Source organism: Motacilla alba, chromosome Z (assembly GCF_015832195.1).
Source record: "Motacilla alba alba isolate MOTALB_02 chromosome Z, Motacilla_alba_V1.0_pri, whole genome shotgun sequence".
Classification (NCBI taxonomy): domain Eukaryota; kingdom Metazoa; phylum Chordata; class Aves; order Passeriformes; family Motacillidae; genus Motacilla; species Motacilla alba.
The window spans coordinates 63,499,171-63,517,512 of NC_052046.1; the positions used below are offsets into that span (position 1 = coordinate 63,499,171).

The following is an 18,342-nucleotide window of genomic DNA, read 5'->3' on the forward strand; positions in this document are numbered from 1 at the left end:
GAGTAAAATTTATCATTTTTAACCTTTCAAAAGTAGGGATTCTTCACTGTGAAATCATGAAACTTGATACCATAGACTTACAAATTCCATACACTCTAAGGCTGAAGAAAATAAAGCTAAGACATTATTTAAATGTGGAGCAAACTATCTTTTTTATTTCAAAGTATCACTTGCCCCTTTTCTAGGTAACCAGCTAATTGCAACCCATAGCAAATCAGAACCATTTCAGCTTAATTCACTGATTCCAAAAGGTAAACAAACAAACAAATCCATTCTCAACATACTGCAGGGTGGTAGGTAGGAATTAGTCCTGGAAAAACTGCCTTTCTTGTATTTTTTTTGCACAGATCTTACTTGATTTGCAGAAGTATCCATTTCACTTACTTGCTAAACTCAGCCAGAAATTACACCGAGTCCTGAACTCTGGTTCATAACTGGTTTCTACCAGTAGAATACCTGTAAGTTGTACCATGTAAAGTGCTTATTAACCATATCCTTTTGTACAGCTGAAAACAATCAAGATACAGAGTGCCAAAACTGTACAGTTATTTTAGTGATAAACAAAACTTCCACAAACTTTATTTACTAGATTAGGAAACCAGTCTCAGTGGCACATTAAGGTGGACTTAGTGCTCATTTCTGTGAAGACGATTTGCATCACTTCTCATTACAAATGTCCGCAAGATAAGAATTTGCACAGCAACAATTTGTGGTTGCATCGCTGCTTTGCAATCACGAGGTTATGCCAGCAGAGCAGAGTCTCTTGAACCTTCCGCCCTGGATAGTTAAAAGCAGTCTGTTCATACAGCTGCTAACTCATTATTTGCCATCACCAGTTGGTCCCAGACGAACACACTGGCGTACATATGAAAATATTTAACAGGAGGATAGAAAACACTCTTCCTAGAGCATAAAGATCACACCAACCCCATCCTCCTCTGAAGAAGTGCACTTTGTTCTTGACTGCTCAGGGCTTGATAACTGGCAAGCTCCAATGTGAAAGTTGCTGAGCCCGATGTTAGGGAACGCAAAACTGTTGAGTAGCCCTGGACAAAATGGAGAATACACATCACTCAAGTTAGGATAAGGGGAAGATAAGTTAGCATAGGAAACTGCTTAGACCACAGAGAGAGAAAAAAAGAATGTCAGAAGCATACTGCAGTGTACTAGTAAGTTAACTTTCCAATATTACTGTATTAGGATTGCAACATATGCATGAGTCAATAATAATCTTTCTTAAAAACTGTTATCCATAAAACCTATTTTAGTAGTATTTACAGCTGAATACATGCTAGTTTAGCAATCTGAATTTGGCATTAAAAAAGCTACTCAATTTGTGGACACTTCCTTCTGACCTTCAGTAATTAAAATACGATTTAAAAAATCCATTCTAAATTTACTTACCCATAACTAAGGAAAAGTAAACTGAAGCCAAATATCTTAAAGCATATAAAAAGATCAGTTTTATCATTGGTAAGGTATTCACATACCATCATTTCTGCTAGTGGAACAGCAGCAACCACAACTCTGTTATCTTGACGAGACTGGATTTCCTGAATATTACCTCTCCTCTGTGCAAGATCAGCAAGTGCTGCACTGAGATGATCTTCACTTACTGTGATTTCTAGGTTCATTAGGGGCTCCAGTATTTGTATACCAGCTTTTTTCAAAGCCTACATGGAAAGGAAGGAAGTTATGCTGAGGTACTACTATGGGCTTTTTAAAATAAAATTGACATAAGTACTTGTATCACTGAAGCGGACTCAAACTCTTTACTTGCAAAATTCCCCAGCAAGGGCATTACAAGGGCATGCAAAGAGGAACAATGACTAGATATTGATACACAGGTATTTTCCCAGCAGTAGATCATGCTACTGTGTTTACAGCAGCTTACAGTTTCACTGTACCTTTTGCAAGCAACGAGAGACACAGGCTGATACCATTGTGTGTGAGGTGTCTGGGTGTACTGTCAGTGATTGCACTGTCACATCTATATCTTGAACTGGGAATCCAAGCAGAGGTCCTGGGTAGGGCCGTGAAGAAGAGATAAAAGGAAAAAAAACCAAAAAGCTCATTCCTTTTCAGGCTATTAAGACACATGCAAACATTTTTCAGAATTAACTTGAAGTTTCTCACTTTCCTCTTTGCTCTTTCCTTTCCTGTAGTCTCCCCAGGAGTGTGGCTACTGGTCATCTTCCTCATTTAGAGGTTTTATCATTACCTAACTTTACCAAAAGAGACAAAGGAATGCAGACTCGTACTTTCTCACTCTCTTTATCAAAAGCACAGATAATTTTCAGAACTGGAAGCTCCTGAATATACTCATCCAGACAACCATTACCAAAAAGCTATTTTTAAATACATAATATTATCTAAAATGAGTCTCTTGAACAAGACATCATTTGAGAAAGCAGTGAAAACTTTTGTTTAACCAGAAGACAGAATATTTTCTATATTTTCCTTTTGAACACAATATAATCACAGCAATGCCTGATACTAACACATAAACAAAACTCCAGGGGTAATTCAATTCCATAAAGGATAAACTATGTCCTAAGCAGATTACCTCCAACCCAGGACTCTCAACTAGACCAAACTGTCTTAGACTAGATATGAGGCCTGAACCACATCTGAGAAAAGAAACATCACTTTTTTTAACGGAGAACATGATCAGGTATTTTTATTTTTTTAAAGCACTTAATGGCATCAATTTTAGGCTGGAGACAGCACAGTTCTGAAGTTTCTTCAAGAAGCATAAAGAAAGCACATGGTTAAGACATTCCACAGCCAAAGATGGGAGATGCTTTCGAATTCCACAGAACAAATATGAAAAATCACTTCATGCTGGTTCTTAAATTCTCCTTTGTTAATCCACAACCTATTGATTTTACTGTAAGGCAGTTTTTTGCCCACAAGTTACTTAAGGATTACTATTTTTAATTAGAAGTCAAGGACACTTTTAATTTAATCAAGGGCACTTTAATCCTTTAGAAAACACAGACTTTCCAATTAGGTACAGCTTTTTACTGAAAACTCATGGATTTAGCATATTTGAAAATAAAAAAAAAAAAAAAAGCATTAGTAACAGTAGTAGAAGTGCAATACATGCTGGCCTATGAGGCCACTTCTGTTATATAACTATGGTTTACATGATGTCATGAAGTAAATGCCTTACCTCATATACCACATTAAAAAATAAACCGAAAGAACTCCAAGCTCACTGTTGAGTGACTGAGAAGACAACAACCTTAAAAGCAAACCAAAGGCATGCTGACTTCCATTCCAGGCATAGAGAAAAAGATGTTTGGCAATTTATGTAGTAGAACTTTTTGTAGTTTTTGTAATTTTCCTTTGTACCTTACATATACATTAGTTGTACATATGTGTACTATCTTTTTTTCAAACTACCAAGCAGTTTTTCCTTCCATAAAATTGCTTCTTACAAAAATATTAGACCAGTATAGCTGGCATAACATTTCCTTTACCTTGAACGCATGAATTTATGATTCCGTTTTCTATTGCTCCCTGGAGTTCTTTGGGCAGTACTTCACTGACATTCTCAGCATAGCTGATGATGGGTTTTGTTGTTGCCCCTTCTCCTGATGTGGGCCTCACCTCTATCTCTGCAGTTACACAGTGTCGTTTATCACCTACTGTTTTGTCCAATGTATCTGCAGGGGGAGGAAAAAAAATACATAAAATTCATCTGAAAGCTATTTATATATCGTTTAAAGTAAATCAAGCTACAAAACCAGAAACAAGATATTCCTTGCATTCACTCATTTTACCTGTAGCTTGGGCAGCATTTAAGATGGTTTCTCGGTATGCTATTTGAAGAGGTCCCAAATAAGTCTCAATTCCATATTCACGTTTGATTCGGTCATGAATAATTTCTATGTGTAGTTCTCCCATGCCACAGAGGATAGTCTGGTGAGAAGACAATTAAGAGAGAAGTAGAAAAACATGAAAAACTCAGGTTTTAATACAAATTCTTTAAGCAATGACTTGCATGCTTCAAATTGTCTCTTAAAAATACTTCTAATTCTAATGGCCATAATACTTCAAATTCTAAGGACCCCAGACATTTCTCTAAGTCATCTAACATAAACACCATTTAAGTGAGAGTGTTGTTACCAGTACTGTGCTCATCATAATCTTACCTAACCTTAAAGACTACGTCATTCAAAACTTTTTAAATACAGAATTGTCAAAAACATGCAGAGCATGAGGTGACTTCCTCTGTTCTGTAAAGCACAAATGCCGAAGACTCCATTTTAGTTTCATACACATATCATAGAAACATTCAGAGAATCCTTTTTAATCAAGAACGTCTCAATATGCAAATGAACTAACTAAAGTGTGGTCTTAATGTTCTAAAATAATAAGATGAGCAATAGAAGATTCATCTTACTTGTCCTGTGTCAGGATCTGGCTTCACTTTTAAACTTGGATCTTCACGCTGAAGGCAGCTCAATGCATTATCCAAGTCTGTACAGAAATATCAAACATTTTATCTGAAGCGAATTCAGTAATTTGAAGATCAGAGTAAGTGCCTAAATATCACTTTCCTCAAAACAAGCAAAAGAATCCTAGAGGAGCGTGGATTTAGACAAAAAAGGTCAGGTCAAATTACAAGTAACCAGCAACTTCTGACTTTATTCCACAAATTAACTGTGCTACAAAGTGTTTGAATTTAATTATTATACATACTATTTTCAGAGTGATATTTCGTGTTTCTATGAAGACAGAGGAACCTACACATTATTCATGAAGCCAGCAAATAACTGATAAGAAAAATGTCAACTGTTACATGATTTACTTAAGTATTTCAAGATGAGTTTGACATGAAATGGTCTAAATGAAAATGTGCATCATTTTTTATACATGGTTTTGTTGGTTTTTTTTCTGATTCCCCATTATCTTAACTGCTGAGGAAAGCAGCAGAATGATGAACCAAGCGCCAAGACTGTATTCATCATACCTTGCAGTCTTTGGGGGAAAAAAGCAACAAAAGTAAACTAACAAAAGCAAACTAAAACATCCAAACACCGCAAAATCAGTAGCACCTGCAGTGGCTCAGCCTGCAGACATGTTGCTCCAAATCTGTTTTCTACCTTACTCCATTCGGTCACAGTACACTGGTACTCCTCCTCTTCACCCCCAAACAAGCTCAGTTTTGTTAGAGCAAAGATACAGAATTTAAAGTGTATTTCCAAAAAGAGTCATATTACCAGGCTGTCTGGTACAGGTACTGTTGGGAAAGACAGTAAGCTTACGGGACTGTAAGGACGCAAGGATAAACCCTAACTAGAGAATTCTTGGTATATAAAGACTTTATAGAGTAAAACTCAGGGTGACAGCTGCAAAAACCCCCCACATTTCAAGGTTATTTGTACTTGGGACACTATGTACAGCCCACCACTGTAACTGCAGCAAAACTCAGAATGAGTACCTCCCTCCTTCTATTTCTAAATTAAGAACTACTACTTTTCTAGACACAAAAACTAGAAAAGTAGTAGTACCACTACTGCTTGATGCACTAGTAGCAAAGGATATGGACAGTCATGATGTGAATATACCCTCAGTATAAAAAACACCAGAAAGAACTGTACTAGATCACTGGCTGTTAAGTTTGTTCAAGTCACTCATCCAGTTAGGTGGCTGCACTGTACCTTGTTGTCTGGCCATTGAAGGCGGTTCAATAGTACAGAAGAAGACAGGCTCAGGGATCTCAACACCTGCCAGCAGAAGACTGTCTACACCACTCCCAGACCTCTTCTTCTCCCCAGCATCCCTTCCAGCTCGGCGTGCTGCAGCGACAGCTGAAGCCTTTGATGACACTATGGTATCTCCAGTGGCACTCTACAGATAACACAAGAAGTGATGCGAAAAAAAAACCAAAACCAACCCCAAAGTCATAATGTATGCCAAAGCTGGTTACATTTTAGAAAATCTGTCTAAATGAGATTCATGAAGCCTATAGTAAGTAATTCAGATAGTAAGAAATTATTAAACTAATAGAAGCAAGCACAAAATACATTTATTTGAACTTGAAACTGTTCCTTTTAGGTAATTGATTTGGACCATCATTCCCCTTCCCCACAGGGGGTCTCTTTCTGATATTACACAGTATTTTAAGAGTTACAGTATTAACACAAACCCAACCCTAACAAAGTACGCCTTCAGCTTTCAGTCCTTTCCAATCAGCACTGCAGTTTCCAGGTCAATTACCAATATTTGTAGACTGTGGTATTTAATTTTAGGAGGAAGTACATCTAAATGTACTTCAAATAAAGCAAGTTTACATACGTCACCATAATCAAGAATATCAGAGATACGGTATCAGAGAAGTAGAAAGCACACTAGTGAAACAAGCTCCTTTACAGTATCCGTATTTTTCATTACCTGTTTTAACCCAACAGTCAGAGCAATGTTGCCAGGCATTAGTGATGGTATTTCAATTTGCTGATCAGCAAAAGGCAGGAGCAGCCGGCTCATTCTCTCCCTGAAAATTAAATTCTCTGTTACTCAGGACTTTTAACAGGCATTCCAATACTACATTGAACCATACCTCTATCTTACTTACGTGCAACTTTTGTTAATATTATATACAGCTGACTGAGGTTTCAAAGAACCTGAGTAAACACGAACAAAAACTAGTGGTCCACGACATTTATCATGAAGAACTTTGAATGCCAGGGCACACAGGTCATCCTTGTACCACTGTCTGCAAAATAAAAAGCACAACAAAAAGCATACTTCTGGGATTAATCCACTCATACTCACATTTACCTAAACTTTCACTCATTTAAGAGATGATATGCTTCTTACTGCAATGTTAATGGAGGCAGATTTTCAACAACTATAATTTGTACTGAAAAATAATAATCTAAGCCATTCCACCTCCAATAGGACATGCTGTGTAAGATGTTATGTGATTCAGACAATATGAAACAGGATTTTCCTAGATCACGTTTTTGTGAAATGACAATGTCCTCAGATTAAAAAAAGACTTAAGAACTCCAAAGTGCAAGTTTGACAGTTGGAGATAAATGCATCCAATTCCAGTAGAACTGACCAAAGCAGGTTCAGTACTCAAGTGTATTTTTCTGTCCACACATCTCTACTATTATTTAATACCTAAAGAGGGTAAATATTTTTTAAAAATATGAATGCTTTGTTAATATATTTCATTTTCTCCTTTTGTGTTTTCCTACTTATTTTTCCTTCTTTTTTTTCTGAATCTCCTTTTCTACCTGTACTTACAGAAACTCATATGAACGCTCATTAGGTGCAGGCAAGTACAAAGTAATAGCATCCAGTAATGGCTGCACCCCTTTGTTCTTCAGCGCACTGCCACAGAAGACAGGGACAGCCTTCTGAGCTAGTGTGATTCTGCGGATAGCAGACTGCAGCTGCAAAAAAAGAATTATTTTCTGTTAATACATGATCTACAGTTTAGTTGCACTCCAGCTATTAGATACTGCTAACCAATCTCCAAAAAGCTAAAAAGTATGTTTGTAAATACAACATCACTCATCCAAAATCCTTTCACTGCTTTTAGCAAGCTCCAAACCATAAACCCAAATATTTAGATGCTAAAACAGAAGACACTGGTTTTAAGATTTCTAAACATTTAACACAAATCTGCTGCTGTTCTTGTTATAACAATCCTTTGAATTCAGTATGTTGTAACTCACTGCTTTCAACATGCAGTGTCTAAAGATCCAACCATTTCAAAGTAGCTGATATGTGCTATTTTTATTAGTGAGAATCAGCAGCTCAGTCACAAACTGCACTGAGTCCACCTGAAAATTACATTCACCTTTCCCTAAACTCCTTTGTAGCAGTCTAACTTTCAAAAAAAAAGAAAACCCCACCTTTCTGAATAAATGTACCCAACTTTTAAAATAAAGCCTAGCATGCCTAAGAATCATAGCATATCTTTATAAAATTCCTAACTCTGAATATATTGTTCTAAATCCACACTACTGTTAATTTACTGCATAAAAAGGTGTGATCTCATTTTACTGAAAAATCTGCAAAATCATAATTTGCATGTGTCAAAGGAAGAATAACCCAAACCTTGCAATAAGAGCTAGTAAACACTTGTAAATGTAAAAAATACCTTGTCAGCTGGTATTAAGTCAAAATTTTCACTATTTTCTCCTAGAACCAGTTCAGCAAATTCATCATCCAGGTCTGCAACCTTCAACAGAAGAGTTCCTTATTATTTGGCATACAGCAATTTCACAGAAAAGTTACGATCTTACTTACTTAGAATATACCGCTAAACAGAGCAGAAACAAAGCCTTTATAGACATCAGCAATTATAAACTCAGATCATATAAAATTATGGAAATGAAAGAAGGATGGGGGGAAGAAAGGCTGGGGGGAAAGAACCCCACTTATAAAACTGCTGTCAAGGAAAACATCAGTGGGAGAGAGAATGCTTGTACTTCTCTGTGAAATGGAAAAAATCTTCAGCCATACAGCAATAGCCATGAAAGATTTAACTGATGTACTTTAGTCCTGCAAACCCAAGGAAGCCTGAAGTAAGCAGCAAGCAACCTTTACAAGCCAACAGATACTAAGCTGGAAAAAACAGACAAGCATCATGGCATTTTGGGCTTCTTCATGTCAAGGGTTTGTAGGTCCAAGAGCAGGTCTCTGTTTTCAAATTGTACCAGTTAGCTTGACATGTAACTTAACTCTTTAAACGTCTAACATACATCCCTGCACTGTCACTCAAGCACAGAAAAGCACTTTGCCCTCTCTATTGCTACAGCACCAATTGGCCAAATTCTAAAATAAACCCTTGATAAGCAATTAGAAATCTTATCAAGTTAATAGTTAAAACATGAGAGATAAAGGAAATAGTTCATTTAATTAAGTGAAAGTAACGTGTGGAAAATGGCCAGTATTCAAAATGCTACATTTTACAGGGTTTTGATAAGGAATATTAACAGCATAGAAAGCATTTTGAAAAATATTTTACAAACACAAGGTTATCTCAATTATCACTCTACTGGTTCACCCCTTCCTCCTTCAGGAAGGACCCAGAAAACAAAGGGGAAAAAACCAACACTGTTCTTACAAACCTTTCTACCTGACAACATATTTCTTAAGAAAAAAGGCTGGGTATTAACACTGCCATTTTAAAACCTACTAAGTTCGAAAACCAGATTGTGTATATGTGCTACTGAACTCAGGGCAATACAAAATACATCTCTCAAATTTCAAAGGAAACTGAGAACTACCATAATCTGTTTATGTACTTGCACAATGTTATTCAAAGTTGTGTGGAACGTAGCTCTTCCAACAAAAAGGATTGATTTGTTATTGGATTGAGCTGATTCTAATACAGCATTTAGTGCCATTTTGACCAGGCTGCAACATCCCATCCAGCTTTTGGCTGCAACATCCCATCCAGCTTTTAGCTGTCACTTCAGAAGAGCATGGATACCCTGCAGGTTTCAAGTCACATCTGTCATGTTTCATGTGAATGTACCAAATATATTTTGGCATTTAAGATAAACACTGTCTGCTTTTAGCTTCCCCAGCACAAAAGAGACTGACAAATTGTAGGAACTCCACTAGAAAACACTAATGGGGCTGGAGTGCAGCTGCAGGCCCAGAGAGATGGGTTTGTCTGGCTTGGAGAAGCTAAATCAGGATGCAAATACTGTCTCTTACTACTTGAACTAGCAGTAGTGGCCCTGCTTCAGGGAAAACAGAACCAGATTCTCTTCAGAGGTACACAAGGAAAGCATCAGCATGGCAGTCCTAGCTTGCGCCATGGTAAAATCCCACTGGATATAAAGAAATTAGGGTCAAGCACTGGGACAGGCTGCCTACAGAGTATCATCATCCTTTGACTTGAAAACTCAACTGAACAAGCCTGAACAAGTCGACCTAATGCTTTAAGCAGATGACTTAACCAGACACCTCCAGAGGTCCCTTTCAGCATACTTTTCCTACCGCTCTGAGTAATGGTTTTGAATATATTATGTATTTACTTTAGAACTTTACTTGTTCTATTAAGGCATTTCTTGCATCCTGGACTTCTTGGAACAGGTTTGGATCATCAGTCTCCAGCAGCAGCTTTCGCTCAAAATTTTTTCCATCATCCACATCAGAAGTAGGTTTCCAAATTATTTGCTCCTTAGTCACAACATCAACCAGTCCTCTGAAGGTCTTGGCTTCCCCAATAGGCAACTGCAAATCGAACAGAGACTTTAGACAGATGCAAAAAAGAAAGTAGTTCTATTCAAAAGAAACAAAACAAACATTTAATTTCTAAGCTTACCTGTAACAGTAAAGGTTTTGTCTTCAACTTTTGTTTGATGCTCTCAACAGCATATGTAAAACTACAGAAAAAGATACTAAGTTAAACAAAACTTTATGATATTAGTATGATAGGCTCACCATTCCCTATTTACTGCAAAAATTATTCCTAGAATTATACCAAAAATATGCATTTCCATAACCAAAGAAGAATATGGTATTAACATAAGCATTGACATTAATTGGGTTGCTTTATGTTCAACAGAAAATGCTAGACATTCTCTTATAAGCTTCTTAACAATGATTAAAATAATTGCCTGAATACCTTGCCCTGTTTTTGTCCATCTTGTTTAAAAAGCATATTCGTGGTATCTGGTGTTTGTCCGCTTGTCTCCAGACTGTCAGAGTTTGTGCCTAAAGCATAAGACAAAATGGAAACATCAGTGTCAACAGCTGAATTACGTGCCCCCCAACACCGCTGAAGGTCTGAGCCAAGAGTATAGAAGGGAACTGTGCTGTGTATTGTGACAATCCCATATCTAGCATCACAGATGAACAGAAAGCAGCTTTGTCTTATCTTGTCTTTCAGCTGCTGTCATTTCCTTTTCTGCACTAAGGGCATGCAGGCATAGTGGCAACGGAATGTGAAGAGAAACTAGGCATTATGGGAGACATATATGGGGAAAACTCTGTAATGTAGTCACTTTATGCTTTATTGCCAAATTACTTAGGCACACACAGGCAACCATTTCTACAGGCTACACAGGCTACACATATCACACTAAAAACTACTGTGGTTTTAACAGTAATTTGTGCACTGCTGAGCCATTAATCATATGTATTTTTATTTGAAAATTAAAGCAGGTATATAGAAAAATCAGTTCAGATTCAGTAGTAGTCTCTGACTATTCCACTACGTGGAATAATGCAAGAATTTGCTACAGATTTTTAGAAAAAAACAAGCAGATCTAATTGCTTTGTTTTTGAGGGTGGAGGCTATTACTCAGTTCAGGTTCATATTTAATGGCACCTAAATGTTTTCCAGTAGCAAGTTAAATAATGTGTCTTACAGTGATTAAGAGTTCACTCATCCCTCATCCAGGAAAAACGTATGTCCCAAGAGGAATTTCACATCTAACTTTTCTACAGGATTGAACTACTGAGACATCTCCTGCTGTGAAAAGTCCAGTACTAGCTCTCCTTTACCTTTTCTGCACTCTGTTAAAAAAGCCACGAGGGAGGGAGAAAACCTGCCTGAAAATTTTCTATTTTCTACATGAAATGTGAAAATAAGAAATTGGCCTATATTAATTTCATTCAATTTGTGGAGCTAGTCAGAAGCATTCACCTCAATCAACATTCGTAAAAGACAGCAACAAATTAACAAAACTATTCCAAACTTAAAATTTAATTGATTAAAAATTAATCACGTTTACTTGCTGTTCATTACCATGGAAATTCCTGTGCACTACAGGATTTAAAATTAAATGCTCAGCTTCCTGAAGCTGAACTTTTACAAAAGCATTGAGAGAGATAATACAGAGAAAAATCTCTGTACATTATTTCAGCCAGTCATTAAACGCTGAGGAAAAATAACTGAGTGACTGGAGGTAAAATCAGAGAAAACTGGGAAGGCACATTCACCCTCTAAGACAATTTGTAACTGTGGAAACTACGGGGTGAGATGCAGTTGCTATTCCCCAGATAGGATATGGTCAGCATGCCTGACTTCCCACACACAGTACATGCTGAGCAGAGTGAAGACACTGTGTCCAGGTTCTTTAAATCCTTGCAAGAGGGGGAACTCAGTGGTACCAAGAGAAAAAAAAAACAAGAGAAAAAAAAATTCTTCTGTTGAACCAGGAACCGTGGCTAGATCACAGACATACAGCTCCATCTCAAAGGTGACCTTAGATGTAACACTGATATTACCCAGCTAGAAGGTACAACCAACCCCCACTGAACATGATGCATGACTACAGTCACTGAAGCTCCACCTAAACACAAAAATAGTATTAAAGTAAATTAAAAACAGGAAGAAGTTGGCTCCTGGGAACTTTTGGGATGAGGTAACAGGCTGAACTTGTCTTCATTCCTACAGCGACATCTATAGGGTAAGAACTGTATGCTGTCATTCATGCTGAATGACTACCTCAAGCTAGCTAGGGATTAGAGCTGGTTAGCGTATTGCTTTGAAGACACTTTTGCAGTCAAATGCTATCACCAGAAGTCTTCAAACCTTAACTTGTCACAGTTTTCAATTACATTAATGAGGAGTGCTATTCCATAAACTGTTAAGTTTTAGTCCTTTCAGGGTGCTAACAGTTCTTAGGAGCAGGTAACGTGAAGGCCCAGGGTCTCTCTTCACCTGTTGGCATGTCTCCCTGGATCTTTCCTGAGGCACCAACAGATCAATTAAGGACCCCTTAGGAGGGTGTCTTTCTGTTTGCATATGACCCTGAATAAGGAAGTTGAACCACGCTCAGATCCAGTGGACTGTTCAGTGAAGGGTCCCTGGGTCCCCATAATGGAACACTGACAGACTGAATTGGGCACAAGGATTTCATCTTTCCTGGGGAACTAATCAAGCTAAAAAGACTAATCAAACACAAAGGGTTTGAGAAAATGTCTCCCCTTTACCATGACAGACTGCACACACATGCACAAAAAAAATCTAACAGTTGATTTTACCTCAACACCAGCTGAAGCATCAAATACCGCTACTGCTCCATCCAGGACTCTCAAACAACGCTCAACTTCCACTGTAAAGTCCACATGGCCTAAAAAACAAATCTTCCTTTTATACCATCATAATTCAAACAGGCACCATTTAAATGTCATACACATTTAGATGACATTTTTTTTCTTTCAAATAAGGTCAAAACAACTTTTTCTTTACTTGCAGGGAAATACACCTATAGTCTTTGAAATAAACAAGATTATTATAATGCAATCCTAAAACTGAGAACAATTTGATGTGGAAACATCTGAGCTCACTTTATATAAGCTAGATTTGGAATCAGCAAGCAATAATTATCCAAAGCTGAACAGAGCTTAGTATAGGTGTTTTTATTGATGCAATTAAACCAATTAAATTTTGCACCACATTAAAGACAAAGACACTCTGTGACACTCCACCTCACCCTCTCTCCCTTCATAATATGAGTGCAACTAAAGAACAGTACCCGGGGTGTCAATCAGATTGATTCTATAGTCCTTCCAGTCAAATGTAACAGCAGCAGACTGAATGGTAATACCACGTTCTCGCTCTTGTGCCATAAAATCTGTTACCGTGTCTCCATCATCAACATCTGCAAACAGAAACCAGGATTGGGTCGATAATCAATTCAAAATCTGAAATTGTCTTTGAATACAGATGTCAAGAGAGAGTTGGAAATAGTCCCTTTTACATATATATATGTGTAAGCTATAAAACTACCCTTTTTGAAAACATTACAATGCCAGGTTATTTACCCAGGCTCCCTTTCCTAGGAATAAATGCCCTGCAAGTGAAAGACAAGCAATTCCAACAACATTCTTGTTGTTCTTAATCCCAGTACCATCACAAGCATCTTTAAAACTAAACGAAGTCTAAAATCATGAACAAACTACAACTTTAAAAACCTTGACTGCACTCACTGTATGGAATGTGACTAACATTTTGAAATTTGGTAATCAAAAGGTAATTAAATCAAAAGTAAAGTACAAACAAACAAACAAACCACCAAGTAAGAGGTTGGGCTTTGCTTACTTTTCAATAACAAGAGAAGCAAGTTCACATTTTTAAATTAGCAAGATCCCAAGTTCAACTGCTTCACAAGCAAACATCTTCTATCAGTCATATATAGTTGAGAAGCAGGCATAACACTTAAAATCTCAAAACAGAACACAAACAGAGGCTGCTGTGACCGTTTCAATCTTGAAGAATTCTATTAAACTTACTGTAGCAAAGAAGTCTCTCTGTGTCATGGATTTCAAAATAAATGGATACTTTTTCTCACTCTGCCGTCTTCACAGGTCAAAAGAGAACTCAACAAACTGCTTTACTAGAATGGCCAATTAGCAACCAGCAAAATAAGGAGATTCTTTAATTAAATGTTAAACAAAACATAACATGCTAAAAGTAAAAGAAAAATATCAACCTATGATATCTGAAAGCAAAATTGTCTTAGTGCAAAAAGGAACATGCATTGAAATTCAATTAAACTGCAGCACAACTTTGGAACAACTCCTATGAGGTATTCCACCAGCAACTGTACTCCATGTACACTATAAATTTCTTAAACCTATTGAAATACAAAAAGCATTTCTAACCTCCAAGTGTTCTTATATATCCAGAATAATACAGCATTCTCTCTGTTGTTGTAGTTTTGCCTGCATCAATGTGGGCCATAATACCAATGTTTCGGATTCTGCATAAAGTGAAAACATTGCAGTTAGTGCAGTAATTTTTTAAGCCTGTGATAATTCTTATTTGCATAGTTAATACTCCCCAAGAACAGCACACCAGATTAATAGCATTGTTTCTCTGCTGCATATCTGATATAGTGTACACTAACACTGAAAAATGTCAGTATTGATATGGTGGATTTTCTTCAAACCAATAGTACTGAACAGTGTTGCAACAGGTTTCCAAGTTCCACTTCATGGAAGGCCCCCTCTTGGGCTCATGCTCACCCATCTGCACTCCAGACAAACAGAAACAGCCCCCCTCCTCTCTTGTCCATCCCTATCCCTGACACCTGGTGCTCTAAACAATCTATTGCATACATACCCTTTACACCCTAAATACAGCACACCCAAGTTCCCATTAAGCTGTCCTTGATGCTGTTCAGTCTACTCATCCTTCCTGAAGTACCTCACCAGTAGCTTCCAGAACTGCTTTGCTTGTTTTGCACAGCACAGGCTTGTCATCAGCCCCCATGTTCACCACTAATGCTGTCTTGACCTCACGCTCAGATACACACTACCCTTCCAAGGAAACTTCAGCCCTAAGGCACTTACTTGGCAGCCTAGCCCCTAATTGCCTTGACCTCATAAAACGTGCCATGAAAACAAAGCACACAGCCCTGCCCACCCAAGCGGTCTAGTTGCCAAGACATCCTTCCCCTTTCTTCACCTTCCAGCAATACCATGGATTTGAAGCTTCCCTAACAGCCTGGTTTTGGTTATGATGGTGCAAGCAAGGGACAACACAGGACTTCTGTGCCACCAGAAAGCACTCTCTCTATTGAAATGCCACAAGGGTAAAGGTAAGCAAATACTAACTTTATATTAAACATGCATATCAGACAAGCATGGCAACAACCTATAATTCTTTATCACATCAACTGTTCTGACTGAAGTTACATCCCAACAATAAACTAGCTTGATGTACCTGGATATATGAGGATTAATGACAGAATGCAGAGACTTAACATCTCCTGGAAAAAAACAAACAAACAAACAACAAACAGCAACTTGTCAGACAGAACCCAATGTAGAAATATATTTAAGAAAACTTCTAAAAACCTTATTTTAAAAAAAGATTCAGAGCCACAACTCATGACAATTTGTAATCTCTACCACCTCAAATTTTTAAAGATACTAACTTGATTTTAAATAAACCTCTCCCCACCTCAAAAAAAGAGAAATGCTTTAGAAAACAGCTGTAATTTAGAAGGAACAGAAAAAAGCAACACAGGAAAGTATCATCATCTTACTCAGCAGAAGCATACCTCAGTTCAAGACAGCTATAATGCTGACATTCATCTGAACTGGTGATTAGATAATCAATTTGAAAAGTTATTTTTTCTTTAAGCCTTAAAGCTATATAGCATAATTCTCAGGGATAAAAGGCAAGCTGACCTGTGTTGAGAAAATATGGGACTGGGAAGTTTTAAAAGCTATTTTCTTGCAAGATACATTCTTTCTCACACAGATTAGCTAGAAAATAAGTTGTCAAGGTAATTTTTTATGAAACTAACCCAAATTGAGTTATTCAAGCTATTGAAGTTGTGTTTCAGGAAAAAAAGTAGTATAGTTCATCTTTGATAGGCCACACAGAATTCAACAATATTTAAGCTAACATTCCTTCACCACCTACAGATCATCTGTCTCATCAGAGACACATAAAAGTAGCATCTCACAGAAACCCTTAATGAGGGGTTCCAGCACAATTCACAAATGACCTGACTTCTTATAGCATGTACTTTTGCTTATTATTGTTTTCTAAAGGCTTTATACAGTGAATCTACTGAGAAAAGAGCAGCAACACAAAACTCTTCAGTCCTTGAGCCGTCTAAGTGCTTGACTTATGTTTCATGCATTAAATTCTATAAAGAATTACCAAAAGAATACAACAAAACAGAAAACGTACAGAAATAAAAAGTGGTTTTTATTTTTATTCACTTTTAAATTAATCCTTCCTATTAGGAAAACAACATAAACTTATACCTGGTGCAGAACTGTAGTTTCTCAGATTGCAGTTTTGCTGTGTCACACCCATGACTCTCATTTTTGTATTTCTGAAGTACATGTACTTGACAAAAAAAAAAGAATCACATAGAATTTTTATTGTTATGACTAGCTACTTTGCAGCCAGCTGTAGAAAAATAAACTAAAATAATCTAGATGAAAAGATATTGTTGCTAAGTATTTATATAAGGTCAAAATAGCAAATATTTAAAAGCAGATGCTTGAAGTTGATGTCCACACTGAAGTTTGAACCAAAGTTGACCCAAATAATATTTGGGATATTCTGTAGAAATTTATGGCAGCATCAAAATACGTTTCAATAGCCAAAAATTTTTAAATACATCTAATTATTTGTCTAAATAATTTAACAATGACAAGAGTTGAGCAGTCAAAAAATTTACAACTTCAATTCCCAATTCTGAAGCCCCATTCCAAAATGAAAGTATGCATTGTCCAGAGCCCAACCATTAAGGAAAAAAAAATTCCAAACAAAAAACAACGCATCAATTAAAAAAGGCTTACTCAGAATAACACAGGTGTTTCCCTTGCTCACAGAGAAAGTATCAAAGCCAGGGGAAAGCTTACCTTATTGCACAAACTTGATGACTTCAATGCATTCACTGAAAATTTCCCCATAATTCTCAACATTTTGCCTCTTGTCTCTAAAGCTATTCCCTGGCAAGGTAAGTAAACATTGTACAAAATGTTTATGACAGAAAATAGGTAAACCATGTTCCTCTGACATAACTCAATCACAAAACTTCATTCTTTTTCATGGGAAATCAGGTTAATATTTTTCAGGTTATTGCTTTGCAAGTTAAATCAGTGTCAGATCTGTAATAACAACATTATTAAGCCTTAACAATGCAGCATAAATGCATGCCCACAAACATCAAATATATTTCTCAGGGAAATAATATATTTCTTCAGGAAACATTAAAGCAAAATAATGAAAATTAGAGTTTACACTCACTCTCAGATAAGCTCCACAGCATCGACTACTGGTAAGCAAAGTGCAAACAGCTTTTCTAGTCTTGAAGAACGAAGGACAGCAGGGCAAAGTACCTATTTAGGTCAGAAACAATAGAAAAGATTAAGTACTATGATCTTTTAAACATAGCCAAAAAACACTGCTACAAATAGCCCAAGTGCAGCAGCGTCAAAGGCATTCCTAGATGACTGCTAGTTATTTGAGGAGACATCACTGTCCAGCTCCCGTGACCTTCTGCTTCGCAGTAGTTTCACAAGGAAGAGTAAGCGGCTCAGCGCACACGCTCACCTCCACTCCCTCATCTCGCGAGCCGCTCACGTCTGCCGATGGTACCGGCGCAGTTTGCTGACCGGGGGAGCGGGAAGGGCGCGCTGCCTTCACGTTGCCCGTGACGAGTCCCCACGCCGAGCCCAGGTAAGTCCCGCCAGAAGCCGATCCCCGGGGGCTCTCCGCAAAGCGACACCGCCTTCCTCGCCGCGTTCCGAACCCCTGGGGCGTTTCGTGCGCCGGCTCCGGGTCACCTTCTGCTCCTGGACCTCCCACTCGGCCCAGCGCGGAACCGCGCGGGGCCTGCCCCCGTCAGCACGGCCGCCGGAAGGCAACCTGCT

General features: G+C 37.7%; 1 protein-coding gene across 1 annotated transcript; it reads right to left on the reverse strand.

The window, feature by feature from the left end:
• Positions 1-127: 127 nt before the first annotated feature.
• On the reverse strand, positions 128-18,317 carry GFM2 (GTP dependent ribosome recycling factor mitochondrial 2). Its single transcript, XM_038123417.1, has 22 exons — positions 18,023-18,317; positions 17,717-17,808; positions 17,329-17,418; positions 16,723-16,807; positions 15,665-15,710; positions 14,602-14,699; positions 13,473-13,598; positions 12,979-13,067; positions 10,613-10,701; positions 10,310-10,370; positions 10,033-10,218; positions 8,129-8,209; positions 7,267-7,415; positions 6,587-6,727; positions 6,406-6,505; positions 5,673-5,862; positions 4,412-4,488; positions 3,789-3,927; positions 3,486-3,671; positions 1,908-2,023; positions 1,491-1,673; positions 128-1,046 (listed from the first exon to the last, which is right to left on the reverse strand). The coding sequence occupies exons 3-22, from the start codon at positions 17,389-17,391 to the stop codon at positions 918-920; spliced, it is 2,334 nt and encodes a 777-aa protein (XP_037979345.1). The 5' UTR covers positions 17,392-17,418; positions 17,717-17,808; positions 18,023-18,317; the 3' UTR covers positions 128-917.
• Positions 18,318-18,342: the final 25 nt, after the last annotated feature.